A 27,147-nucleotide genomic window follows, 5' to 3' on the forward strand; every position below is an offset into this window, starting at 1 on the left:
GATGAGGACAGGCTATTGGTGTTGGAATTTGATGCTCTCAACCTTCTCAACCTCAGTACTGTTGGTATAGACAGGAGCATGTACACTGTCCCTTTTCTGTAATGAATGGCCAGCTCTTTTGTTGACTGAGGGGAAAGATTGTTGTCCTGACAGTATGTTGCTATGCTCTTTATCTCTTTCCAGTACTCCGGCTCGTCGTTATTTGACAATGTGGCCCACTACAGTGGTATTATTAGCAAGCTTGGAGATAGAGTTGGAGCAGAATCTGACCACACAGTCATAAGTGTACAGGGAGCAGTAGAGGCTCTGGACACAACCTCGTAGAGCACCAGTATTTAGAATAATTGTGGCGTAGGTGTTGCAGCCTATCTTTACTGATTGTGTCTGTTGGTTAAGAAATCAAGGGTTGAGTTGCAGAGGGAAGCATTAACTCCCATGCTTGGAATAATAGTATAGAAAGCAGAATTGTGTTCCATAAAAATAATCTGATGTAAGTCTGTCCGGATGCTCCAGAGATGAGTGTAGGGACAGGGAGATGGCATCTGCCATAGACCTGTTTTGGCAGTAGGCAAATTGCAGTGGGATGAGATTGTCTGGAAAGCTGGAGCTGATGTATACCGTGACTTCATGATGGTAGATAGTAGAGCCACAGGGTGGTAGTCATTAAGACACATTATCTTATTTTTCTTGGGTATCGAGATGATAGTGAAGACATTTCCCTCCCTAACTGTCCACATTAATCCATTGACTAGATGACCCCTACAACTTACCCCATTCCAAACTTGATCTCTCCCTATCAGATATTCCCCACCTACTCTGCAACATATATACTGTAAGTTGAAACCTAATGCCCTTCCCTTGGACAACATTGGTGGTGTGGAGAGGGAAGACTTGCAGCTTGGGCAACTGCTGGTCTTCCATTTAAAAAAAAAACACCTTGCCCAGGCTTGCGCCCTGGAAACTTTCCAAGGTGCAAATCCATGGTCTATCGAGACTAACGGGGGCCTACATATGTTGAAACAACATGTTTGGATACTATAGGGAGAGTGCAGAGAAGATTTACAAGGATGTTGCCTGGATTGGAGAGCATGCCTTATGAGAATAAGTTGAGTGAACTTGGCCTTTTCTCCTTGGAGTGACGGAGGATGAGAGGTGACCTGACAGAGGTGTATAAGATGATGAGAAGCATTGATGGTGTGGATAACCAGAGGCTCTTTCCCAGGGCTGAAATGGCTAGTATGAGGGGGCATAGTTTTAAGGTGCTTGGAAGTAAGTACAAGAAGGATGTCAGACGTAAGTTTTTCCACACAGAGTGTTGGGTGTGTGAATTGCACTGCCAATGAAGGTTGTAGAGACAGAGTTCAATAGGGTTTTTTAAGAGACTCTTAGATAGGTACCTGGAACTTAGAAAGATAGAGAACTATGCGGTAGGGAAATTCTAGGCAGTTTCTAGGGTAGCCTACATGGTTGGTCCAACATTGTGGGCTGAAGGGCCTGTAATGTGCTGTAGATTTCTATGTTCTATATTCTTGTTATCTTGTTTTGCCTCTAGTTTTGGCAAAGGACCTTCAACCTGAATTATTAACTGTTTCTTCCTCTGCAAGTGGTCCCTGATCTGTTGAGTGTTATCTTTTACCAGACAATGTATAGATTCCAAGGGTAAACTTGCAGGGAGAGATTATGGAAACTGTGTGTTTCCTTGGAAGGAGTGATTTGATTCAAAATTTCAAGCAATTAATATTGAACACTTCCAAGTTTGAGAACTTTTATCAGAACTGTGAAAGAGTTCAGTTGAATTCCTTGCTGGCTACTGAACATTTCCAGTATTTTCCATTTTCACCTATCTGTGAAGTTACATCTTGTCTTAAGTTTAATCATTGCTTTAAATGGTGTCTTCCTTAAATAGACCATCAGAAAGTTATACTGAGTTATATTCTTTTGGGTAGTTCTGTGGAACAGTGCACTGCAACAGGTTCTTAAATTGACCTGAAATACCCCAGTACTACCTTGGATTATATATATTTTTCTCCCTCTCTCTCTCTTGTTGCACTGGTGTTATTATATTTAGTTCTTTTAATGTAAATTTATGTTACATCTTATTTGTTGTGTTTGTAATGTACTGTGCTGATGCTTCAAAAAGCTAATTATGGCATTTATATCCTGTGTATATGAGCCTGTTGCAATAAACTCAAACTTGAAATGTTATCTTTTTTTGGTCTTATTTTATCTATTTCTTATTCCTTATTCAGAATTGAGCACTTGGACACAGCTGATCTGGCAAAGCTTCCAGAGGTATTGTTTGGTTATATGAACCCAGCAGTGGTGGTAGTAACAACTCCCAATGCTGACTTCAACCCCTTGATCCCAGGGATGGGCCAATTCAGACACCATGACCACAAGTTTGAATGGAGTAGATCGGAATTTCAGGCTTGGTAAGTACACAGGACTGTTCTGCTTGGAACTATTTAAAAACTAGAGTCAGAGTCATTACACAAGGAAACAGGTGCAGGAGTAGGCAAGCCTTCCTCACCATTCACTATGATCATGGCTGATCTACCCCAGATCTCATCTCTCTCTCTCTGCCAGAGTCTTCAATCCCCAATTTTTCACAACCCCAAATCATCTTCTTTAGCTACCCCCAATTATCCAGCTTCTACTATCCCCAAAGCTAAGGAATTCTAGAGATTCACCACTTTCTGTGAGAAGGAATTTTTTTACACTTTAGCTTTAATTGATCATTTTATCTTGAAACTGTGATCTCTGGGGCACAGGAACAGGGCCTTCAGTCCATGATATATGTATTAACCATTCAGTACATATCTCTAGTAACTGTTTTTCAGCCTTCTGTGCCTTGGTGATTCAAGTGCTTGTCTAGAGACACAAAACAGTATAGCAGAGGACAGGCCCTCTGGCCCACAATGTTTACACTAAACATGATGCCAATTAAACTCAATCTTTTCTGTCTGCACGTGGCCCATATCCCTCTATTCCCTGATAGTCAAATTGAATTTCAATTGACTTTATTTCTTACATCCTTCACATACGTGAGTAAAAATCTTTATGTTGATCTCCATTGAAATGTGTCATGTGCAATCATAGTAATTTATAATAAATAGATATTTATAATAAATATTTTCCATTAAATTTCCTCTTCTCATCTTAAGTGTTCATCCTTTGCTATCTGACAGTTCTATTCTGTCTACTTTAACTGTGCCTCTCAGAATTTTATAAATCTCTATCAGGTCTCCCCTCGACCTCCAAAACTCTAGAGAAAAACAGCTCAAGCTTGTCCAACCTCTCCTTGTAGCTCTTACCTTCTAACCCAGGCAGCATCCCGGCAAAACTCTCCTGCACCCTTTCCAAATCCTCTGCATTTTTTTTGTAATGGGTTGACCTGAACTGCACATTGTACTCACCAAGTGTGGCCTAACTAGAGTTTATGTACAATAGGTGCAACTTTCTTACTCTTGTACTCAATACCCCGTCCAATGAAGGCAAACTTCCTTACTACCCTAATTACTTACTAGGGAGCTATGGTCTTGGACCACAAGATCCCTCCTAACATCAATGCTCTGTACAGGCACTGCCATTAATTTTCCCCTTACATTTGACCTCTCAAAGTGCAATACCTCACTCTTGCTCAGATAAAACTCCATCTGCTATTTCTCCACCCATATCTCTAACTGACCTATATTCTGCTGTATCCTTTAATAGCCCTCTACACACTTCACAGCTCCACCAATGTTTGTGTTGTACAAACTTACTGACTCATCTCTTGACCCAAATCATATCTAAATCACTAGCACTAATCCCTGCAAAACACCATTGGTTGCAGACCTGTACACAGGGTATGAGTCTTGAGCTGAAACATCAAATGTTCACTTCCCTCCATAAATGCTGCCTGCACCAACATTTTATGTGTTGCTCTAGATGTCCAGCATTTTTCATCTCTCCTACTGTCAAATATGTGGAAACTAATTGAATTCAAACTGCTGAAGTCACCATAAATCAGATGCATCCTAATCTTTTGGATCAGCTTATCACTGACCTTGTCAATTGCCTTACTACTTTCTCCATTGTTGTGTCACTTCCTCCACCATGTATCTAGGTAGTTTGTTCCTGATTCCATCCTCCATCTGGGTAGGGGGAGAAAACCTCTGAACCCCTAAACTTATGCCTTTGAGTGTTGGAAATCTCTGCCACAGGAAAAGGTTTCGTACTACCTATCATGCCTTGTACATTCCCAATCAAACCATTGACATAGATGACAAATAGCAATGGGCATAGCTCTGAGGCCTGAGGAACACACTGGCCATGAACCTGTAATTGCTCTATGACTCTCAATTCCACCATCACTCTCCAGTCAGCCAGCTCGCCCTGGATCCTGTATGATCTAACCTTTCACAGCAGCCTATCATGTGGAACCTTATCAGAGGCCTTACTGAAGCTCATATAAACCACTTCCACTGCACTGCCCTCATCAACCTCCTTGGTTACTTCTTCAAAAATTTAATCAAATTCAGGAGGAACGCGCAAAGCCGTGCTGACTATCCTAATCAACCCCTGTCTTTCCTAATGTTATATCTTATGCCTCAGAATTCACTCCAGCAGCTTTCCTACCATCAAAGTTAGGCTTACTGGCCTGTAGTTCTCATAGGATTTTTTTGCAGCTGTACTTAAATAAAACACAAGATTTGTTCTTGCATCTTGGGAAGACAAATGGAGATAAGACCTTACAGTGAATGATAGGGCCCTGTGTGTGTTGTAGAACTAGAGGATCTAGGAGTTACAAGTACAGGGTTCCTTGAGAGTGGCATCACAGATAGATAGAGTGGTGAAGAAAGCTTTGGTATGCCAGCCTTCATCATTCGGGGCACTGAGTATAGGAGTTGGGATATTGTGTTACAGGTTTAAGATGACACTGGTGAAGCACAGTGACGCCTTACTGGCAGCAAACAGAAATACTAACTACTCCTTTAATCACTCTTTCTGGTAAACAATCTCTGCAATCAGTAACCTGTAACTTCCCTTTCCGAGTTGAGCTTTTGAACTGCCTGTATGACCTGGCATTTTTGCAGTGTGAACTGAAGTCTCGAAGGTGTCGGATGGTTGTGGCAAGGCGGGTCTGGGCCAAATCAACTTTCGGTGGGTTCTATTGGGTTTCTTTGTTTTGTGGCTGCCAGTAAGGAGACAAATCTCAAGGTTGTATGTAGTATACATATTTTGATAATGTACGTTGAACTTTGAGATGTACAAGACATTGGTAAGGGTGCACTTGAATTACTGTGTCCAAGTTTGGTCTCTCTGCTATATGAAATATGTCACTAAACTGGAAAGAGCGTTAAAAAAAATTTACAAAGATGTCAGGACTTGGGGGCCCTGAGTTACAGGGAGAAGTGTAAGAGACTGATGTGTATAAAGTCTTGAGGGCAAGGTGAATGCTCACTGCCTTTTTCTTAGGGAAGGAGAACTAAAAATTTAAGGTTTAAGGTGAGAGGAAAAGGATTTAATAGGAACTATAGGGGCTTTTTTCACCCAGAAGGTGGTGGATATTGTGGAATGATCTGCCTGGGGAAAGTGGTTGAGGCAGGTCCATTAACAGCATTTAAAAGGCACTTGGACAGATAGATGGTTAAGAAAGGTTTTGGGAGATATAGGCCAAACACAGGCAAATAGGACTAGCTTGGACCAGTTGGGCAGAAGGGCCTGTTTCTGTGCTGTATGACTGACATCTCCGACCTTCGTTATTTGGATACTTGTTGAAAGTTTGAAAAGCTGGGCATAAGAAGTTAAAAGCTGTGCGTTGTGTGGGTAATTGCTAAGATGCATCTACTTCACTGTTACAGGTGCCTGAACATTGGCCATAAATATGACTACTCTTTGGAGTTCACTGGTGTAGGTAAAGGTCCTGAGGGTAGTGAAAGTCTGGGATTCTGCACTCAGATAGCAATCTTCCGGAGGGTACATCTCAGGAGAACCAAAACTGAAATGAAGGACTCTAAGTCACCATACAACCTGGTGAGTGTTCTTGTCAGAAAGGAATGAATGTCATTAAGAAAGCTGTCTGTAACTTCCCAGCCATGATGAGGTCATGTGCACGGGGATAGATTTTTACTTTATAATGTGATTCTAATTTAATTCTGTATCAGGCAACTTGCGTAGCTTAATCCCAGTAAATGCATAATGTCGTTGGAGGCATTCTGGGCCAGTTAGTCATTCTTTCATAACCCATTCCATCCTGTTTCACAATTGCCAGTTGTTTTCAATGCTGCCATTAAATTCTGCAGCTTTCACGCTCTCACCTTTCACTCCTACGTCACTCCGTCCTCACCTCCATCTCAAACCAGCCACTCCTAGAACGCTCATTCTAAACATGGCTCTCCCACTCACGCCCATATCTATCTGCTCCCATTCCCCATCTCTCCACCCCATACCCCCTCTGATCCTGGCCTTTGCCAGTCTCGTGGATGTTGTCATTAATTCTCACTGTTATATTGGTTGGAGTTGCTGTGTCCTGAGCCCTGACCTGTGGCCTTGGGGGACAGTGGAAACCTCTGTCTAGGGTTAGTTTTGGCACTCTCGGTGAGGGCACTGCTTCAGAACGGGGAGGATTTGGTCAGTGCTGAGGTGAAACTCCATTCCCACAATGCGCCTGTGTTCTTCCTGAAATCACCAGATCATCGTAACCTGAGCCTGTTAACCAAACAAACGAGCCTCTCCTAAAGCTTGGATTCCTTGAGTGTGCCCAGGGACTGTGCCTGTAAATGTGCTGTGCAGAACAGTGTGATTCTTTGTTGCGTCTTTTCTCCCATGATCCAGGTTTATGAAGTTGTTTACCCAAGTTTGAATGATCGGAAAATCTTGCACAATGCTGTCTTGAATGAGGTGATCTTCGCTGCAGAATGTGTGAGACGGCGGTTGACTGACAGCGAAACAGACTGGCAGAGTGAATGGAGGATGTGGGGAGCTGACAGTGGGGAATGTGCACCGGACGGGTTTGGCCAGGAGGCCAGCATAATTGGTGGCCAGCTTCACATCCCCTTGCACGCCTTCTTCACCAACCCTAGAATCCGGCAGCTCAGCGGCTCCCTCCAGCAGCTGCAGAGGATACTGCAGGCATCGGACCAAGTGAAACTCAGTCACACTGGTACCTCAGTCCTGTATCCAGCTGGGACTGAGAACAGTGACAACTGATCAGATCCTCAGGTCAGATTCCACAACCTTTGCTTGTTCCAGGAAGTCATTGGGGTAAGACTAGGAAATAAAGGATCAGGGGTTGTATCACCAGCTCTCACTGACAGTTTAGTTTCCAGTTTCTATAGGGCAGGTGTGTTTTCACAATCTGGCTCTAACAAAGCTGTTAATGCAAAGGGCTGTTTTATCTGAAGACTGATTGGTCATTTATAGTAGGTAAATAAATACCTCAGCATTAATCGGGGTCGACACTAGATTATAAAGGAGGTTGCCTCTTCAGTGAAATTTATTATCCACGAGGACTCAGAACAGTACAGCACAAGAACAGGCCCTTCAGCCCATATTGTCAATTTAAACTACACATCTTCCTGCATATGACCCACATCTCTCCATTCTCTGCCTGTCCAAATACCATTCATGCACTGCTATTGCATCTGCTTCTACTTCCTTCACTGACAGTGTGTCCCAGGCACCCACCATTCTCTGTTTAAAAAAAAAAAAAAATAAATTTAAAAAGCTTGCTCTTGACATCTGTGAACTTTCCTTGGTTGTATATAGAATCACATGGAAAAACAGGTCCATCAATCTATTGGGTCAATACTAACCACTGAGTACCTGTCAGCACTAACCCATTCATTGGCAGTTGCTATGTAACCACCTATGCCTTGGTGATTGTCCAGATTAATGTACCTGCCTTCACTACCCTCTCAGGCCAAGTGTTCCAAGTTTCAAACACCATCTGGGTGATAAAATTCTTCTTCAGATCCCTTCTCAATCTCCTACTTACCCTAAACCTAAGCCCTCTAGTTAAAAAATACATCTACTAAGAGAAAATGATTCCTACTCTGTATCTTATCCACATCCCTCACAATTTTGTGCAACTCAGAATCAGGTTTATTATCACTGGCATGTGATGTGAAGTTTGTTAACTTAGCAGCAGTTCAATGCAATACATAATGTAGAAAAAATAATGATAAATGAAATTAAAAAATAATATATAAATAAGTAAATCAATTACAGTATACATATATTGAATAGATTTAAAAAACGCGTAGAAAAACAGAAATAGTGTATACTTTTTAAAAAAAGTGAGCTAAGTGTCCAAGGGTTCAATGTTCATTTAGAAATCAGATGGCAGAGGGGAAGAAGCTATTCCTGAATCGCTGAGTGTTTGCCTTCAGGCTTCTGTACCTCCTTCCTGATGGTAACAGTGAGAAAAGGACATGCCCTGGATGCTGGAGGTCCTTAATAATGGATACTGCCTTTCTGAGACACCACTCCCTGAAGATGTCCTGGGTACTTTGTAGGCTAGTACCCAAGATGGAGCTGACGAGATTTACAACCCTCAGCTTCTTTCGGTCCTGTGTGGTAGCCCCTCCATACCAGACAGTGACGCAGCCTGTCAGAATGCTCTCCACGGTACAACTATAGAAGTTTTTGAGTGTATTTGTTAACATGCCAAATCCCTTCAAACTCCTAATGAAGTATAGCTGCAGTCTTGCCTTCTTTATAACTACATCAGGACCAGGTTAGATCCTCGGAGATCTTGACACCCAGGAACTTGAAACTGCTCACTCTCTCCACTTATGATCCCTCTATGAGGATTGATATGTGTTCCTTCATCTTACCCTTCCTGAAGTCCACAATCAGCTCTTTCATCTTACTGATGTTGAGTTCCCGGTTGTTGCTGCAGCACCACTCCACTAGTTGGCATATCTCACTCCTGTACTCGTCACCACCTGAGATTCTATCAACAATGGTTGTATCATCAGCACATTTATAGTTGGTATTTGAGCTATGCGTAGCCACACAGTCATGGGTATATAGGGAGTAGAGTAGTGGGCGAACACACACCCTTGAGGTGCGCCAGTGTGGATCGTCAGGAGGAGGATGTGTTATCACCAATCCGCACAGATTGTGGTCTTCTGGTTAGGAAGTCGAAGATACAATTTCAGAACAGGCAACCTCTTTGTCTCCTCTACAAGGGAAACAGACCCAGCCTTATCTCTGAAGTACTCCAATCCAGGCAACATTCTCTTTATGATTTTGCACTTTATCATTTACCTGCTCTACACTATTTTGGTGGCTTTTACAATTTATTCTGCATTCTTATCATTTTATCTTATTCTCCCTGCACCAGACAAGATTGTTACAGTATCTGGATATATGTGACAATATTAAGCCAATACATCCTGGTCATTCTGTGTCCCTCTATGCACCCTCTGCAGAACAATAACATCCTTGTTGCAGTAGAGTGCCCAGAATTGTGCATAGATTTCCAAGAATGGGGTAACCAGTATTTTATAAAGTTGTATCAAATCCATGCATTTTATTGTTGGTTTATTATTGTCACATGTACCAAGATACAGTGAAAAGCTTTTGTTCTGTATGCCATCCAGACAGATCATACTGAACATACAGCATGTATAGTGAGGTAGTTAAATAAAAAAACAGATTGCACAATATATTGTCACAGTTACAGAGAAAATGCAGTGCAGGTAGAGAAAGTGCAGGGACCACAGTGGGGTAGATTGAGGTGAAGGAAGAGTAGGAGTGGTAGGGGCAGGTGATCCTCCTGCAGCAGATAGCCCAAGGCACAGTTGTTCTGAGCCTAGTCCCTTGGCTTGAGGGTAACCTGCTATGCTCCAGTTGTGAGAGTGCTGATGTCAAACCCATACTCTGTCAGAAGTGGGGCAGGAGGGTCAGTTGGGACCCCATCCGCCTGGCCTCAGTGTGCTCCTATCAGACAGACTCAGTGCTGAGGATCTCCCTGGTCATTTGCTATTTTGTGGTCATAAGCCCGAGATAAGTCCCTACTAACTTACCCTGCTCCCTGACAGGACAGAACCAAAAGAACTGGACAACAGATCTGGGAAGGAGGATGTTGGAAGTAAAATCCAACCTCCACACCCACCCCACAATCTCCACGGGACCCACGCTGCCCACAAGCATCTGAGGAAAAGAACAACTGAAGATAGAGCAGTCTGTCCCAGTGCTGAGGTTAATTCCACTAGGCCAGAGCGTGCTCTCTCTCCTGTAGATGTGGGAACAAAACAACCAACAGCCATTCAGAGGGCCAGAGCCATGCAGTCGCGGAAAATGTAGCCAGTGCAGATGGGGAGCAGTGCAGACAGAGTGGGAAAGGGAAGCTGTGCGGACAGGGTGGGACAGGGAAACAGAACAGACGGTGGGACAGGGAAGCTGTGCGGACAGGGTGGGAAAGGGAAGCTGTGCGGACAGGGTGGGACAGGGAAGCTGTGCGGACAGTGTGGGAAAGGGAAGCTGTGCGGACAGGGTGGGAAAGGGAAGCTGTGCGGACAGGGTGGGAAAGGGAAACTGTGCGGACAGGGTGGGAAAGGGAAACAGAACAGACAGTGTGGGAAAGGGAAGCTGTGCGGACAGGGTGGGAAAGGGAAACAGAACAGACAGTGTGGGAAAGGGAAGCTGTGCGGACAGGGTGGGAAAGGGAAGCTGTGCGGACAGGGTGGGAAAGGGAAGCTGTGCGGACAGGGTGGGAAAGGGAAGCTGTGCGGACAGGGTGGGAAAGGGAAACAGAACAGACAGTGTGGGAAAGGGAAGCTGTGCGGACAGTGTGGGACAGGGAAGCTGTGCGGACAGTGTGGGACAGGGAAGCTGTGCGGACAGGGTGGGAAAGGGAAAGAACAGACAGTGTGGGAAAGGGAAGCTGTGCGGACAGGGTGGGACAGGGAAGCTGTGCGGACAGGGTGGGACAGGGAAGCTGTGCGGACAGGGTGGGAAAGGGAAACTGTGCGGACAGGGTGGGAAAGGGAAGCTGTGCGGACAGGGTGGGAGAGGGAAGCTGTGCGGACAGGGTGGGAAAGGGAAGCTGTGCGGACAGGGTGGGACAGGGAAGCTGTGCGGACAGGGTGGGAAAGGGAAGCTGTGCGGACAGGGTGGGACAGGGAAGCTGTGCGGACAGAGTTGAAAGGGAAGCTGTGCGGACAGAGTTGAAAGGGAAGCTGTGCGGACAGTGTGGGAAGGGGAAGCTGTGCGGACAGGGTGGGAAGGGGAAGCTGTGCGGACAGGGTGGGAGAGGGAAGCTGTGCGGACAGGGTGGGAGAGGGAAGCTGTGCGGACAGGGTGGGAGAGGGAAGCTGTGCGGACAGGGTGGGACAGGGAAGCTGTGCGGACAGGGTGGGAAAGGGAAGCTGTGCGGACAGGGTGGGAAAGGGAAGCTGTGCGGACAGAGTGGGACAGGGAAGCTGTGCGGACAGGGTGGGAGAGGGAAGCTGTGCGGACAGGGTGGGAGAGGGAAGCTGTGCGGACAGGGTGGGAGAGGGAAGCTGTGCGGACAGGGTGGGAAAGGGAAACTGTGCGGACAGGGTGGGAGAGGGAAGCTGTGCGGACAGGGTGGGAGAGGGAAGCTGTGCGGACAGGGTGGGAAAGGGAAGCTGTGCGGACAGGGTGGGACAGGGAAGCTGTGCGGACAGGGTGGGAAAGGGAAGCTGTGCGGACAGGGTGGGACAGGGAAGCTGTGCGGACAGAGTTGAAAGGGAAGCTGTGCGGACAGAGTTGAAAGGGAAGCTGTGCGGACAGTGTGGGAAGGGGAAGCTGTGCGGACAGGGTGGGAAGGGGAAGCTGTGCGGACAGGGTGGGAGAGGGAAGCTGTGCGGACAGGGTGGGAGAGGGAAGCTGTGCGGACAGGGTGGGAGAGGGAAGCTGTGCGGACAGGGTGGGACAGGGAAGCTGTGCGGACAGGGTGGGAAAGGGAAGCTGTGCGGACAGGGTGGGAAAGGGAAGCTGTGCGGACAGAGTGGGACAGGGAAGCTGTGCGGACAGGGTGGGAGAGGGAAGCTGTGCGGACAGGGTGGGAGAGGGAAGCTGTGCGGACAGGGTGGGAGAGGGAAGCTGTGCGGACAGGGTGGGAAGGGGAAGCTGTGCGGACAGGGTGGGACGGGGAAGCTGTGCGGACAGGGTGGGAGGGGGAAACTGTGCGGACAGGGTGGGAGGGGGAAGCTGTGCGGACAGTGTGGGAGAGGGAAGCTGTGCGGACAGGGTGGGAGAGGGAAGCTGTGCGGACAGTGTGGGAGAGGGAAGCTGTGCGGACAGTGTGGGAGAGGGAAGCTGTGCGGACAGTGTGGGAGAGGGAAGCTGTGCGGACAGTGTGGGAGAGGGAAACTGTGCGGACAGGGTGGGAGAGGGAAGCTGTGCGGACAGTGTGGGAGAGGGAAGCTGTGCGGACAGTGTGGGAGAGGGAAGCTGTGCGGACAGTGTGGGAGAGGGAAGCTGTGCGGACAGGGTGGGAGAGGGAAGCTGTGCGGACAGGGTGGGACAGGGAAGCTGTGCGGACAGGGTGGGAGAGGGAAGCTGTGCGGACAGGGTGGGAGAGGGAAGCTGTGCGGACAGGGTGGGAGAGGGAAGCTGTGCGGACAGGGTGGGAAGGGGAAGCTGTGCGGACAGGGTGGGACGGGGAAGCTGTGCGGACAGGGTGGGAGGGGGAAGCTGTGCGGACAGGGTGGGAGGGGGAAGCTGTGCGGACAGTGTGGGAGGGGGAAGCTGTGCGGACAGGGTGGGAGAGGGAAGCTGTGCGGACAGGGTGGGAGAGGGAAGCTGTGCGGACAGGGTGGGAGAGGGAAGCTGTGCGGACAGTGTGGGAGAGGGAAGCTGTGCGGACAGTGTGGGAGAGGGAAGCTGTGCGGACAGTGTGGGAGAGGGAAGCTGTGCGGACAGGGTGGGAGAGGGAAGCTGTGCGGACAGGGTGGGAGAGGGAAGCTGTGCGGACAGGGTGGGAGAGGGAAGCTGTGCGGACAGTGTGGGAGAGGGAAGCTGTGCGGACAGTGTGGGAGAGGGAAGCTGTGCGGACAGGGTGGGAGAGGGAAGCTGTGCGGACAGGGTGGGAGAGGGAAGCTGTGCGGACAGTGTGGGAGAGGGAAGCTGTGCGGACAGTGTGGGAGAGGGAAGCTGTGCGGACAGGGTGGGAGAGGGAAGCTGTGCGGACAGGGTGGGAGAGGGAAGCTGTGCGGACAGGGTGGGAGAGGGAAGCTGTGCGGACAGGGTGGGAGAGGGAAGCTGTGCGGACAGGGTGGGAAGGGGAAGCTGTGCGGACAGGGTGGGACGGGGAAGCTGTGCGGACAGGGTGGGAGGGGGAAACTGTGCGGACAGGGTGGGAGGGGGAAGCTGTGCGGACAGTGTGGGAGGGGGAAGCTGTGCGGACAGGGTGGGAGGGGGAAGCTGTGCGGACAGGGTGGGAGAGGGAAGCTGTGCGGACAGTGTGGGAGAGGGAAGCTGTGCGGACAGTGTGGGAGAGGGAAGCTGTGCGGACAGTGTGGGAGAGGGAAGCTGTGCGGACAGTGTGGGAGAGGGAAGCTGTGCGGACAGTGTGGGAGAGGGAAGCTGTGCGGACAGGGTGGGAGAGGGAAGCTGTGCGGACAGGGTGGGAGAGGGAAGCTGTGCGGACAGTGTGGGAGAGGGAAGCTGTGCGGACAGTGTGGGAGAGGGAAGCTGTGCGGACAGTGTGGGAGAGGGAAGCTGTGCGGACAGTGTGGGAGAGGGAAGCTGTGCGGACAGTGTGGGAAAGGGAAACAGAGCGGACAGGGTGGGAAAGGGAAACAGAGCAGTCGGTGGGAAAGGGAAACATTGCAGACAGGGTGGGAAAGGGAAACATTGCAGACAGGGTGGGAAAGGGAAACAGTGCAGACAGGTTGGGAAAGGGAAACAGTGCAGACAGGGTGGGAAAGGGAAACAGTGCAGACAGGGTGGGAAAGGGAAACAGAGCAGACAGGGTGGGAAAGGGAAGCAGAGCAGACAGGGTGGGAAAGGGAAGCAGAGCAGACAGGGTGGGAAAGGGAAGCAGTGCAGACAGGGTGGGAAAGGGAAACAGTGCAGACAGGGTGGGAAAGGGAAACAGTGCAGACAGGGTGGGAAAGGGAAACAGTGCAGACAGGGTGGGAAAGGGAAACAGTGCAGACAGGGTGGGAAAGGGAAACAGAGCCGACAGGGTCTGAAAGGGAAACAGAGCAGACAGGGTGGGAATGGGAAACTGAACAGACAGGGTGGGAAAGGGAAACAGAGCAGACAGGGTCTGAAAGGGAAACAGAGCAGACAGGGTGGGAAAGGGAAACAGAGCAGACAGTGTGCTGTACAGATGGGGAGCATTGAAGCACGGTTAAGATAGAGAGCGTGAGGCATATAGATCTGTGCTACTTTTTCCAGAGATCCTCGGGTTTGTACACCAAGGCCCTCTGTTTTTCAGTACTCTCTATACCTGATGTGTCTTTAGGAACAGGAGGAGAAGGTGGCCATCTGGCTCGTTGAGCCTGTTCAGCTATTTGATAAAGTCATGGCCAATCTGACCATTGACTCATCTTCTCCTCTCTGCCTTTTCCTTATAACCTTTTGTTCCCCTACTATGCAAAAATCTATCCAACCTTATCTTAATTATATTTATTGATGTAGCCACTGCTTCATTGGCCAGAGAATTCCACAGGTCACCACTCTTTGAGAAAAGCAGTTCCTCCTCATCACTGTCCTAAATTTACTCCCTCGAATCCTGAGGCTATGTCCACTAGTCCTGGCGAAGGGTCTTGGCTCGAAACGCCGACAGTGCTTCTCCCTATAGATGCTGCCTGGCCTGCTGTGTTCCACCAGCATTTTGTGTGTGTTGTTTGAATTTCCAGCATCTGCAGATTTCCTCATGTTTGCTATGTCCACTAGTTCTCGTCTTGCCTGCCAGTGGAGACAACTTTCCTGCCTCTATCTTATCTATCCCTTTCATAATTTTATATGTTTCTATAAGATCTTCTCTCATTCTGAATTCCAGTGAGTACAGTCCCAGGCAACTCAATCCTTCCTCGTAGTTTAACCACACCCCTCCCCCTCAATTCTCTGGAATCAACCAGTATATCCTTCCTCAAGTAAATAGACTGCACACAGTACTCCAGATACGGCCTCACCAGTACCCTATACAGTTACAGCATAACCTCCCTGCTCTTAAATTCAATCCCTCTGGCAATGAAGGTCAACTTTCCATTTGCCTGCTACACCTGCAAACCAACCTTTTGTGATTCATGCTCAAGTACTCCAAAGTACCTCTGCCCAGCAACATGCTGCAATCTTTTACTATTTAAATAATAATATGATCCTCCATTTTTCCTTCCAAAGTGATGACCTCACATTTACCAACATTGTATACCATCTGCCAGACCCTTGCCCACTCACTTAACCTATCTCTATGTCTCTGCAAACTCTCCGTATTTTCTGCACAATTTGCTTTTCCACTCAATTTAGTGTCATCAGCAAACTTAGATACACTGCACTTGGTCCCCTCTTCCAGATTGTTAATGAATACCGTGAACAGTTGCGGGCCCAGCACTGACCCCTGCGGCACGCCACTCACTACTGATTGCCAACCAGAGAACCATCCATATATCCCAACTCTCTGCTGTCTTATTGGTTATGCAATCCTCTATCCATGCTAATATATCACCTCCAACTCTACGCATCCTTATATTATGGATGTCTTTTATGTGGCACCTTATCGAACACCTTCTAAAAATCCAAGTAAATAACGTCCATCTATTCCCCTCTATCCACTGTGCTCATTATATCCTCAAAGAATACCAGTAAGTTTGTCAAACAGAACCTGCCCTTGCTGAATCCATGCTGCATCTGCCTGATGGATCCATTTCTTTCCAGATGCCTTGCTATTTCTTCTTTACTGATAGCTTCAAGCATTTTCCCAACTACAGATGTTAAACTAACTGGCCTATAGTTACCTGCCTTTTGCCTACATCCTTTTTTGTACAGTGGCGTGACATTCACCGTCTTCCAATCCACTGGGACCTGCCCAGAGTTCAGAGAATTTTGGTAAATTATCGCCAAAGCCTTCACTATAACCTCTGCTATTTCTTTCAATATGCTCAGCACGACCTCTGTAGTGATAGCTATTGTATCGAGGTCCTCACCTCTCATCACATCCATATCATCTCTCTTCGGCATGTTAGACGTGTCCTCCACCATGAAGACCGACACAAATAGTCATTCAAAGCCTCGGCAATTCCTTCATTACCCAATATCAATTCCCCCTTCTTGTCCTCCAAGGGACCTACGTTCACTTTAGCCACCCTTTTCCACTTCATATAATTATAAAAACTTTTACTATCCATTATTATATTTTGTGCTAGTTTATTTTCATAATCTATCTTCCCTTACTTTATTGCTCGTTTAGTAGTTCTTTGGTGCTTTTTAAAGTTTTACCAGTCTTCCGGTTTCCCATTACTTTTGGTGACTTTGTAAGCACAAGCTTTTAGTTTTTGCCTTCTTTTATTTCCTTAGTTATCCAAAGCTGGCTCTCCCCACCCTTACTGTCCTTGCTCTTGACTGGAATTTACTGTTGTTGAGCACCGTGAAAAATCTCTGAAAATCTTCTACTGTTCCTCAACCATTCCACCATATAGCCTGTGTTCCCAGTCTATCCTATCCAACTCCTCCCTCATTCCATTATAGATTCCCTTGTTTAGGCATAATACACTGGTTTTAGATCGAACTATTGTATCCTCCATTTGTATGAGAAACAGGATGTAAGAGGATGCCCAACTACAAGATCACTAATTTTGCCTGTCTCATTGCATGGGACCAGAACCAATATAGCTCGTTCCTTTGTAGGTTCACTAACATGCTGTTCAAGAAAGTTATCATGTATGCATTCTATGAAGTCCTTCTCAAGACTGCCTCGACCAATGTGATTCACCCAATCTATGCGCAAGTTAAAGTCCCCCACGATAACTGTTGTTCCATTCTTACATGCCTCAGATGTTTCTCGGTTTATTGCCTGTGCCACTGTAATGTTATTATTCTGTGGCATAAAGACAACTCCCACCAGTGATTTTCCCCCCCTTTACTATTCCTAATCTCTACCCAGATGGATTCAACATTCTGCTCCTTAGATTTTATATTGTCACTCACTATCGCCCTGATTTCATCCTTAATGAAGAATGCTACCCCACCTCCCTTACCTTTCTGCCTATCCTTCTGTATTACCTGATATTCTTGGATATTTAATTCCCAACCCTCTCCACCCTGCAACCATGTTTCTGTAATAACCACTAAATCATACCCCTTTATTCTGATTTGTGCGACAAGTCCACTGACCTTGTTACGAATACTACAGGCATTCAAATAAAGTGTCCTTACACTCACTGTGTCTGTATAATCTAGTAATCTTTATCTCTTATGCACTTGACTTTCCTCCATTCCACCCTTACTTTTCTCTTTTTAGCTTCTGCTTTTATTTTATCCACACTTTTCTCTTTTACTTTAACCACACTTCTTCAATCTGTTGAACCCACCCCCCTGCTATTTAGTTTAAAGCTCTATCCACAGATGTGGTTATGCGGTTGGCTATATTGGTAACTGGTAATTGGTTTGTTATTGTAACATGCACTGTGATGCAGTGAAAATTTTTCTTCTGGCAGATCATTCCATACATAAGTACATCAAGTTAGTGCAAAAGGAAAAGAATAACTGAATGCAGAATGTAGTGTTACAGTTTCAGAGAAAGTACTGCGCAGGTAGACAAGGTACAAGCGTCACGATGAGATGGTTTGAGAGAGCAAGAGTTCATCTGTATTGTACAAGTGTCTTATAATGGGACAGAGCTCGATGATGTATATTCTCAATCTACTGATGAAAGAAAGTGGGGAGAGATTGATAAGGGTTAGAAATGTAGAAGTTGGGATGTTATATTTCAACTTTATAAAACACTGGTTAGGACCCACTTCAAGAATTGTGTGTAGTTATTGTCACCACAATGTGGGAAGGACATAATTACACTGGAGAAAATGCAGAGAAGATTCAACAGAATGTTGACTGGATTGGAGGACTTTAGTTGTGAGGAGAGATTGGATAGGCTGGGATTGTTTTCCCTGGATGATAGGAGACTGAGGAATTTTCTGAGAGTGGTATACAACATTATGAAAATCATACACTCTGGCCAATTTATTAGGTACACCTGCTTGTTAATGCAAATATCTAATCAGCCACTCGTGGCAGCAAGTCGATGCATAAAAGCCTGCAGACAGGGTCAAGAGGTTCAGTTGTTGTTCAGACCAAACATCAGAATGGGGAAAAAATGTGATCTAAGTGACTTTCACCATGTTTGTTTGATTGTTGATACCAGATAGGGTGGTTTGAGTGTCTCAGAAACTGCTGATCTCCTGGGATTTTCACGTACAGCAATCACTAGAGTTTACAGAGAATCGTGCAAAAAAAAATCCAGTGAACGACAGTTCTTTGGGCAAAAATGCCTTGTTAATGAGATAGGTTAGAGGAGAATGGCGAGACAGGTTCAAGCTGACAGGAAGGCAACTATAACTCAAATAAACACATGTGACAACGTCTCTGAATGCACAACAAATCAAATCTTGAAGTGGATGGGCTACAGCAGCAGACAACCAAAAATATACATAGAAAACCTACAGCACAATACAGGCCCTTCGTCCCACAAAGCTGTGCCGACCATGTCCCTACCTTAGAACAACCTAGGCTTTACCCATAGCCCTCTATTTTTCTAAGCTCCACGTAGCCATCCAGGAAGAGTCTCTTAAAAGACCCTATTGTTTCCGTCTCCACCACCTAGTAGCCACGTTATTAGGTACAGAGGAAACTAAATAAAGAGGCCACTGAGTATAGATAGGATAGGTACAGTAATCAGAATCTTTTTTCCCATGATAGTGGTATTAAAATCCGAGGGAATGGGTTTAAGGTAGGAGTTTTAAAGGGATCTGAGCGGTATGATTTTTTTTAACACAGAGCAGTTGATGTGCCAGAGGAGGTGGAGAAGTCAGATACAATCAGTATGGTTAAGAGATATTTAAACAGACACTTAACTTGGCAAGACGTGGGATTTATGGTCCTAAAGTGGGAAAAGTGATTAGTGTAGCTGGGCTGAATGGCCTGATTCCGCGCTGTGTGAATTTATGACTATAATTAATGTGAATTACCTGAGGCACTCTGCCAGTGTTGTCCTAGGGTTTACTTTGGAAACCCTTCTATAATTAATGTGAATTACCTGAGGCATGCTACTAGTGTTGATCTGGGCTTTACTTTGGAAACCGTTTCAGCCTGTGCAGATGCAGATAAACAGTGATATCCAAGCCTTGCTCTTTCTGAAAGTGCCCAGTGACGCACTCATCTGAGCCTCAGTGATGTTAATGATGTTACCATCACTGAGGTGCATCTCCCCCCTCCCATTAACGTCATGGACAGTCAGCTGAATGGATGACACAAACCCCGTGGCTACAGCAACAGCTGAGAGGTTGGGGTTCCTGCAGAGAGTGACTCTCCATCTACAGGACATGTCAACACCATCCAAGACAAAGCAGCCCCTTGAATGACATGCCACCTACCACCCTAAACACTCCCTCCCTCCATCACTGATGACCAGTGGCTGCAGAGTGCACCATCTACAAAATGCACTGCACTTACCCTGGCCACTCCTAGAGCACCTCTCAAACCAATGCCCTCTGCACCACTGGATCCAAACAACAACATGAGAGCACCTTCACTACAGAAAGTCACGTTTATTGTCAAATGGACAAGTACATGCATGCACAGGTGCAAAGAAAAATGTATCTTTGCAGATACATAGCATCATATATAGGTAGCATTTATAAGAAATACATAAATTAATCATGTTATACACAATCTTTACAAGAAAGAGCACAATTAGAACAAAGAATGTGAAGTCCATTGTAGTACAAAGTGGCCACAATGTTGTTATATTTGGGTTGTGCAGGTTGGTTGAAGAATCAAATGGCTGAAGGGAAGTAGCTGTTGTTGAATCTGGTGGTGTGGGACTTTAGGGTTGTGTACCTCCTGCCCATGGTAGCTGCACAGAGATAGCATAGCCTGAGTGTTGGGGGTTGTTGATGATGGATGTTATTTTTTTTTGCGGCAGCATGTCGAAGGTAGGGAGGTACATGCCCAAAATGTACTGGACTGAATCTACCCTCTCAGCACCTTCTTAAGCTCCTGTATTGGTTCAGGAAGGCCGCTCACCACTTACCTTGTCAGTGAAGCCCAGATCCTGAAAAATTAATAAAAAGGTTAAATTCCCTTGGTGATGTTCTAGAGGAGAGCTGCAGGTGGATGAGGTTATTGGCTGAGTGCCGGATGTGAAAATGTAGCAAATCAGTACAATTTGTATCCCTGTTGAATTTCTGGATCCTTTTGTCTCAGAAATAATTGCAATTGCTTTTTACTCTGGGGGTGAAATACTCAATTTGTTGGAATATTATAGTGAAAAACAGTGATGTAATTGGATGGATTTCCTGATCAGTGTCTTAAGATGCCACAAGCAGCAGGAAGATCAACATTGGTGCTTAGGAGAAGTCACTGTGTGAGAATTGGGATGATACTGATTCCACAAATGTTAGCTGATGTACTGAGTTGATTTATTTTGGCTGATTTGTTTATTGAGAAAATGACACTGTGGATGTGAGCAGTGTGGGTGGACTCTATAATACCCAATTATAACTCCAGTTATTTACAGTGCAATGGGTCATCAGCAATTCAGATTTGCAGCTTCTCATTTCAGCAGGGTGTGTTGGCACTGTTATGTAAGTTGTGGAGAACGATGCAAAGGTTTGTGTCTCATTTAATCTTCAGTTCAGCAGCTGCATAACAGAGCTGCCTTCCTGAACCAATACAGGAATGCAAGAAGTTGCTGAGGTTAGTAGGTTCAGTCCAGTACATCTTGGGCATGTACCTCCCTACCATCGACATGCTTCCTCAGAACAAAATAACATCCATCATCAACAATCCCCAGCATCTACGGGCTATTCCCAGGGGCACACACTGAGACAGACAGCAAGTGCTGCTCGAAAGTCAGGAACGCAGAGAAAGGCAAGCACCCTCTGGGCTGCCCGAAACCTGGCTTTCCAGCACAGTGAGATGTCTGCCGAGCGGACTTTCCAGGAGTGTTGAAGGATGCACTGAAACTCGATGCAAAGGCTGTGTGTGGGAAGGACCACACCGCATGCTACCTGATGTGTTGGGTCTGTGTCCGATTGGGGGTACTCCTCAGACAATGAAAGGGTGCCATTGGGTCATATGTAATATTGGTGCTAAGGTTTTAATAAAAAATGAACACCACAGAATTATTTGACTATAAACATAAACATTTAGTGCTGTTTATTTTTTGTACAACTTTTATTATGAATAATGTTTAGTTTTGAAATAAAAACAAGTCTGGGCTGTAGAGCAGGAATACTTAGTCTGGAGCCTGGAGCCACATTAGCAGCTTCTGTCCTGAGAATGGTGCTGTTATTGAGGGATCTGAGCAGCAGAGGGTTCTGTTACATTGCTGTAGTGATGGCTAACCAGTATACAGATACTCAGTGGGAAGGCTGCTTTGAAAGTTGACTCTGATGTAGCTGAGGAAATTTTTTTTTCAGAAAGTTTAGGACTAAGTGATTTTGGCAAGATGCCTAAAGATCAGGCATAATTCCAACAGTGGCTGGTTGATATGAAGCACTGAGTCACATTTAGTCCGTACCAACCACCGACCACCCAGTTACACTAATCCCACTTTATGTTCACAACATTCCCACCAGCTCTCCACAGATTCCACATATCCCCACGCACTAGGAGTAATTTAGAGCCACCAATTAATCCAAAGACCTTTAGGAAGTGGGAGGAAACCAGAGCACTTGGACAAAACCCACAGTGAGAATGTGCAAACTCCGCACAGTCAGCATCGGAGGGCAGGATTGAACTTGGTTTGGTGGGGGTGAGGTTGTGACTGAGTTGTGTGTTTCATATAACAAAGGAATTGGATTTGGTAATAATGTTTCAAAACAGCTGCATGTCTGTTGATGTAGAGAATGGAACCAGGTAGCATTGATAAAGCTGGGTTAGGGCGGAGGAAGAAACTCCTTGTACCAAAAATGTTATGATGTTGGGAAGCACAATGGAAACATTCAGTAAATAGCTGAATGAAAAGGGAATGATATGTGGGTAGGGACATGGAACTGGGATTATTGCATAGGCAGAGTCGTCAAGTTGTACTGCACAGAAACAGGCCTTTGGCCCTCTACGTCCTTTGTGCCCATCCACACTAGACCCACTTACGCCATTAGGTCTGTAGTATACCCTGGGTAATACAAGTGCTGGTCTGGATGCTCCTTAAATGTTGTGAGAGTTTCCACCTCAAACTCACCCTTGGGCAGTGTGTTCCAGATTCCAACCATCCCTGAAGGAGAAAATTCTTCATAAGATCCCCTATAAATGTCCTTACCCCTCTTTTTAAACCTCAACCTTCTCGTCTTAGACACTCACATCAAGGGAAAATAGATTTTAATATCTACCCAATCTGTCTCCCTTAGCATGCCATTTACCCCTATCAGATCACCTTTCAGTCTATCCAGTCTCTCCTTTTAAATGAAACATTCCATCCCAGGCACATCCTAGTGACTGTCCCTTACACCCTCTCCAGAGAACTCGAATCAAGTTTAATTGTCATTCAAACCGTACATGGATACAACCGAATGAAACAGCGTTCCTTTGGGGCCAAGGTGCAAAACATACAGGCACATTCAAAATAACAAGTAAGGGGGAAAAAAAAACATACTGCAGTCACGTAAGAAAACATATTTTTAGTCCAAGACCCTGAGCAACAAGTCCCACAAATTGATGGTTTCTGGTAGTCCACACTGTGGCCTGTAATTCCACACTCCTCCTAGAGTAGTGGTCGCCAACCCATCGATCGCGATCAACTGGTCGATCTTTGAGACTTTCCCAGTAGATCCTGAAAAAAAAAAGAAAAATGAATACACAAATACTGTTGAGAGATTGTTTCTGGGTTGCGGGGTTTTAGTTCCGTTCTTTCTGCCCAGTGCGCATGCATGTAGCTCCTCTGCCACGCACTACAGTGTACTTCAGTGGTCCCCAACCGCGAGGAAACGATACGAGTCAGCTGCACCTTTCCTCATTCCCTCTCACGCCCGCTGTTGAACTTGAATACACGCGAGGTCATTACCCAAGTGTGTCAGGGATCACTGGTTGGCCCCGGGTAACCGGCCACCGGTAACCATTGCTACTGGCTTGGAGCACAGACAGATGGGCGCCGCCTCTAAACCTGTTTAGCACACTGAATGTTCGTGGGGAACCCGGTGCTAAAATATTCGCAGACAACCTAATTCGGGCTTAGGGTTTCGTAAGTAGTGGAGCAGCTACCTCACTGCGATCTACTGAAAGTCATCCCTCCAGCCAAGCTTTTGTTGGCCGATAGATCCTACAAGGGGGGCGGGCACCCTGTCGCATTCCTTGCTCGGTTGGTCGCTCTCTCCGGACTGCGACCGCTGCGGCCCCAGTACGGGAACAGCCACACCTGGTCAAGGCGGCGGGTGGGCGAGAGGTTGTCTATTGAGGCAATGAAGCACTCAAAACTGCTTCGGTACCTTGAGTCCAAGTACCCTGCACCTAAAGACAAACCCGTTCAGTTTTTTTTCCAGCGGTAAAAACGTGAGCAAGCGGGACAGAAGTTAAGTGCTGAGCGCCATGAAAACTAAATTGCGGAATAGACTGGACATAAGGAACCTGCTTCGAGTATTGCTGTATTCCGGTCGTGTTTAACACCCCTCCATCACCCCCCTGCCCGGGTCGGCCGGTCTGCAAGAATATTGTCAATATTAAACTGGTGCGCGGTGCAAAAAAAGCGTCATGGCCCTTGATGTTCATACATTATTTCTGCTTCCAGGTTGAAGTGTTTTACTTAAGTTCTTTTCTGCCCCGGTGCGCATGCGTGTAACTAGTTGATTTGGAGTCGATCTTGCCTTTCACTAAGGCCAAGGTAGGGGATCTTGGGCTTAAAAAGGTTGGTGACCATTATCCTAGAGTGTGTCAGTCAGAACTGCACAAGATTTCAAACGTGGCCTAACCATTTTTGTAAAGAGGTGTTGAGCAGATTGGGACTCCACAGTGGAGAACAGGAGAATGAGGGGTGATCTTGCAGAGGTATGTAACATCACGAGGGACGTGGATGGAGTAAATGTGCACAATCTATTTGCCAGGGTTGGGGAATCAAGAACTAGAGGGCATGGATTTAAGGTGAGCAGGGTGAACTTTAATAAGAACCTGAGGGTAATCTTTTCACCCAGAGGGTGGTCAGAATATGGAATGATCTGACAGGAAATGGTTGAAGCAGGTATGTCAACAGCAATTTGCAGGTACGTGGATAGGAAAGTGTTAGAGGGATACGGGCCAAAAGTGGCAGATAGGACTAGCTTTGATGAGAATATTGGGCTGAAGGGCCTTTTGCTGTGCTCTGTATCTCTGTGACTATGTGGAGAAGGTATTTTCTCTGGTGGGACAATCTAAAACTGGGGAGTCACCATTTAACATCTCAGGTTCCTCCATTTGAGACAGAAGAGACATTTTTGTCTCTTTGAAAGTTAGAAATCTTTTCAAAATAGAGTCGAGAGAGACTGATGGTGTGTGCTTGGTGGCATAGGTTACCAGGGGTAGGTGGGAATTTGTTTAGATTACAGTTAGATCAGTTGAGATCATATTATCTGAAGAAGTAGGATAGTGGCTTCCTCCTAGTTCCTGGACAGACTAATCTGGCTAGGTGTTTGGCCTCATATTTATCAACCAAAATAAAGACCAGTTTTCTGTAACAAGTACTCTAGATAGTGGTAGTTTTGGGAGAAACTGAAAGTTAATGTGTAATGATTTTGTTGCCCCTGGAGCAGAGGGATAAGAAAGGAAATCTCGAGGTGAAGCACCCAATCAATCCCCAGCCTATGTGCCAGGGTTTCACTCTCCAGTTTATCATGGGGAGTCAGTATCCTCATTTTTATCGGGATCTCAAGACCTTGTTGGATGTTGGCAATGTAGTGCACTACAAGTCCGGTTCACTGGTTCATTGGTCAGACCAACGGCGGGAAAGTTGTGTTGCTTGGTTGAGGAAAGGACTAGGCCCAAGCCATGAACTCGCCTGTTACAGTTGCCCAGCAGAGGAGACACAGAGGCGGAGAGGAAAAGCCTCTGTAGGCCATATTGGAATGTGTACTGAGCTGGGGCCTGACCCCTCCTGTTCATGCTGCCCTCTGGTGTTCATTCGGTAGAAAAACAAGCTGGACCAGGACTACAGTCATGCCATTCAAGAACTTGGGTTATATTATTTTTTTCTTTCGTTGTGACTGTATGTTTTTCTGAAATCATAACCATATGTCCTATACGCTGTTGATAATATGTGTTGCACCTCGGCCCTGGAGGAACACTATTTTGTTTGGCTTTATTCATGTATGCCTGAATGATAATTAAACTTGAACTTGTTGACAAGAGGAAGTCACTTTAACAGATCACATAACTCCCTGATTAGACTACATATACAATAACAAAATGTGATAATAGGCCATGGCTATGGGTAATCAACAAAGACTGAGGCCTGAAAAAATGTAGTTTTCTGTCAAAAATTCTCACAGCCACTTACTGAGAGAACCTGGCCTCTGCAGATAAAACTGTTTTTAACATTCCTGCTGAATGAGCTCAGAGATCGCCCTGTCTACAAAGATGGGTTATCCACCAAACTTGTCACAAGCCCTCACGTCACATCAATAACAGATTCCTGCTTGAGCAGGGTGAAGGAGGTAAAAATGAACACACTCTGTCTTTCCACCATTCAGCTTTTTTTCTCCAGTCCTGCTGAAGAGTCTCAGCCGGAAACGTCAACAGTTTACTCTTTTCCATCGATGCTGCCTAGCCTGTTGAGTCCCTCCAGCATTTGTGTGTGCTGCTCCATTCAGGAATCTACTTTCACATCCAGTAAAACTCCTATTATCCAGGACAAGCAGGAATTTGCACTAGCAGATTTTACAGACTATTGGATGTTTTTCAAAAACCAATTTTAACTCACTTTTTTAGATATTGAATGGTAGTATAATAAATTTCCCAGTGAACCCAATAATAGCCTTAGAACTGGGCCACAATAATGGAGGGAAATGAAGCCTAACCTGTTGAGTTAGTTGCCAAACTACCGGGAATTCAGGAATGGATGGATGATCAGAGTTGTACTGCATCTGTCTGTGGTGATGGTCATACCACTGATATCTGGATGTCCATGACAATGTTTGCCTGTACTTTTGATCTGGTGAGTTTGCAAAGTCTAATCCTCTCAGATTTATTTTGGCAGGTTCTCTTCTCTGTTCCTCGGAGCTGAGTGATATTCCTGCTAGCCTCCTACTCCCAGATCGTGTCATCACAGCTGGGACAGCCAGTCGACGTCCTCATCAAGTCCACATGCTCCAAAGGAATCGCAATCACCAGCAGAAATCTGTGACTAATTCTCCTACTCCCTGGACAAGAAGGGAAGACATATTTGTTTAATGCTTTTTGTGTTGCTGAGATGTACTGGAGGGTTTCACCATCAGTGAAGCAGTGCTGTAGATTAGGAAAATAACAGGTGATCTGCACACATGGCAGGGCCCCCATTAACCTGATCTTCCTGACAATGCTGGATGAGGCGACATATTGGCCTGAACCTCAGTGGGAAGGTCCTACATTCCTGGATCTTTGGGAATTGACACAGTTTCACATTAATATCTCATCATATGTGCAATTCCTCAGACAGCTGTAGTTCCAAGGGTACAGGATTATAGAGTCGTACAGCTCAGAAACCAGACCTTCCATCCACGTCTCCATTCTGACTTCTCGCCTGCTCAGACAAATCTCATTTACTTACATTTTACTATGTAGAACTTGCCAATGTTCTTAGAGATTTCATCAATAAAGCAGGACTTCCAAAAGGTGTAGTATCTGAGTCGGACTTCTCTCTGAGAATGAATGGGTTCCTCATTTAACATCTCATTTTGTCTGACAGCATTGAAACTCAAACTCTTATCTTTTACCAGTCAAGTCCTTGACCTGTCCAGTTTGGTGATGGGGCTGACACTGGGGAGTCCTTGACCTGTCCAGTTTGGTGATGGGGCTGAC

At 46.1% G+C, this 27,147-nt stretch overlaps 1 protein-coding gene across 4 annotated transcripts in view; it reads left to right on the forward strand.

The window, feature by feature from the left end:
* Positions 1 to 26,866, forward strand: part of henmt1 (HEN methyltransferase 1) — a 50,082-nt gene extending 23,216 nt beyond the window's left edge. For all 4 annotated transcript variants that reach the window (XM_073040616.1, XM_073040617.1, XM_073040618.1 and 1 more), the window contains exons 5-8: positions 2,250 to 2,432; positions 5,847 to 6,018; positions 6,820 to 7,206; positions 26,348 to 26,866. In XM_073040616.1, the coding sequence (XP_072896717.1) occupies positions 2,250 to 2,432; positions 5,847 to 6,018; positions 6,820 to 7,194 (730 nt within the window). In that variant the 3' untranslated portion in view covers positions 7,195 to 7,206; positions 26,348 to 26,866. The remainder of the gene's footprint in view (positions 1 to 2,249; positions 2,433 to 5,846; positions 6,019 to 6,819; positions 7,207 to 26,347) is intronic.
* The last annotated feature ends 281 nt before the right edge of the window (positions 26,867 to 27,147 follow it).

This window comes from Hemitrygon akajei, chromosome 3 (genome assembly GCF_048418815.1).
Source record: "Hemitrygon akajei chromosome 3, sHemAka1.3, whole genome shotgun sequence".
Lineage (NCBI taxonomy): Eukaryota > Metazoa > Chordata > Chondrichthyes > Myliobatiformes > Dasyatidae > Hemitrygon > Hemitrygon akajei.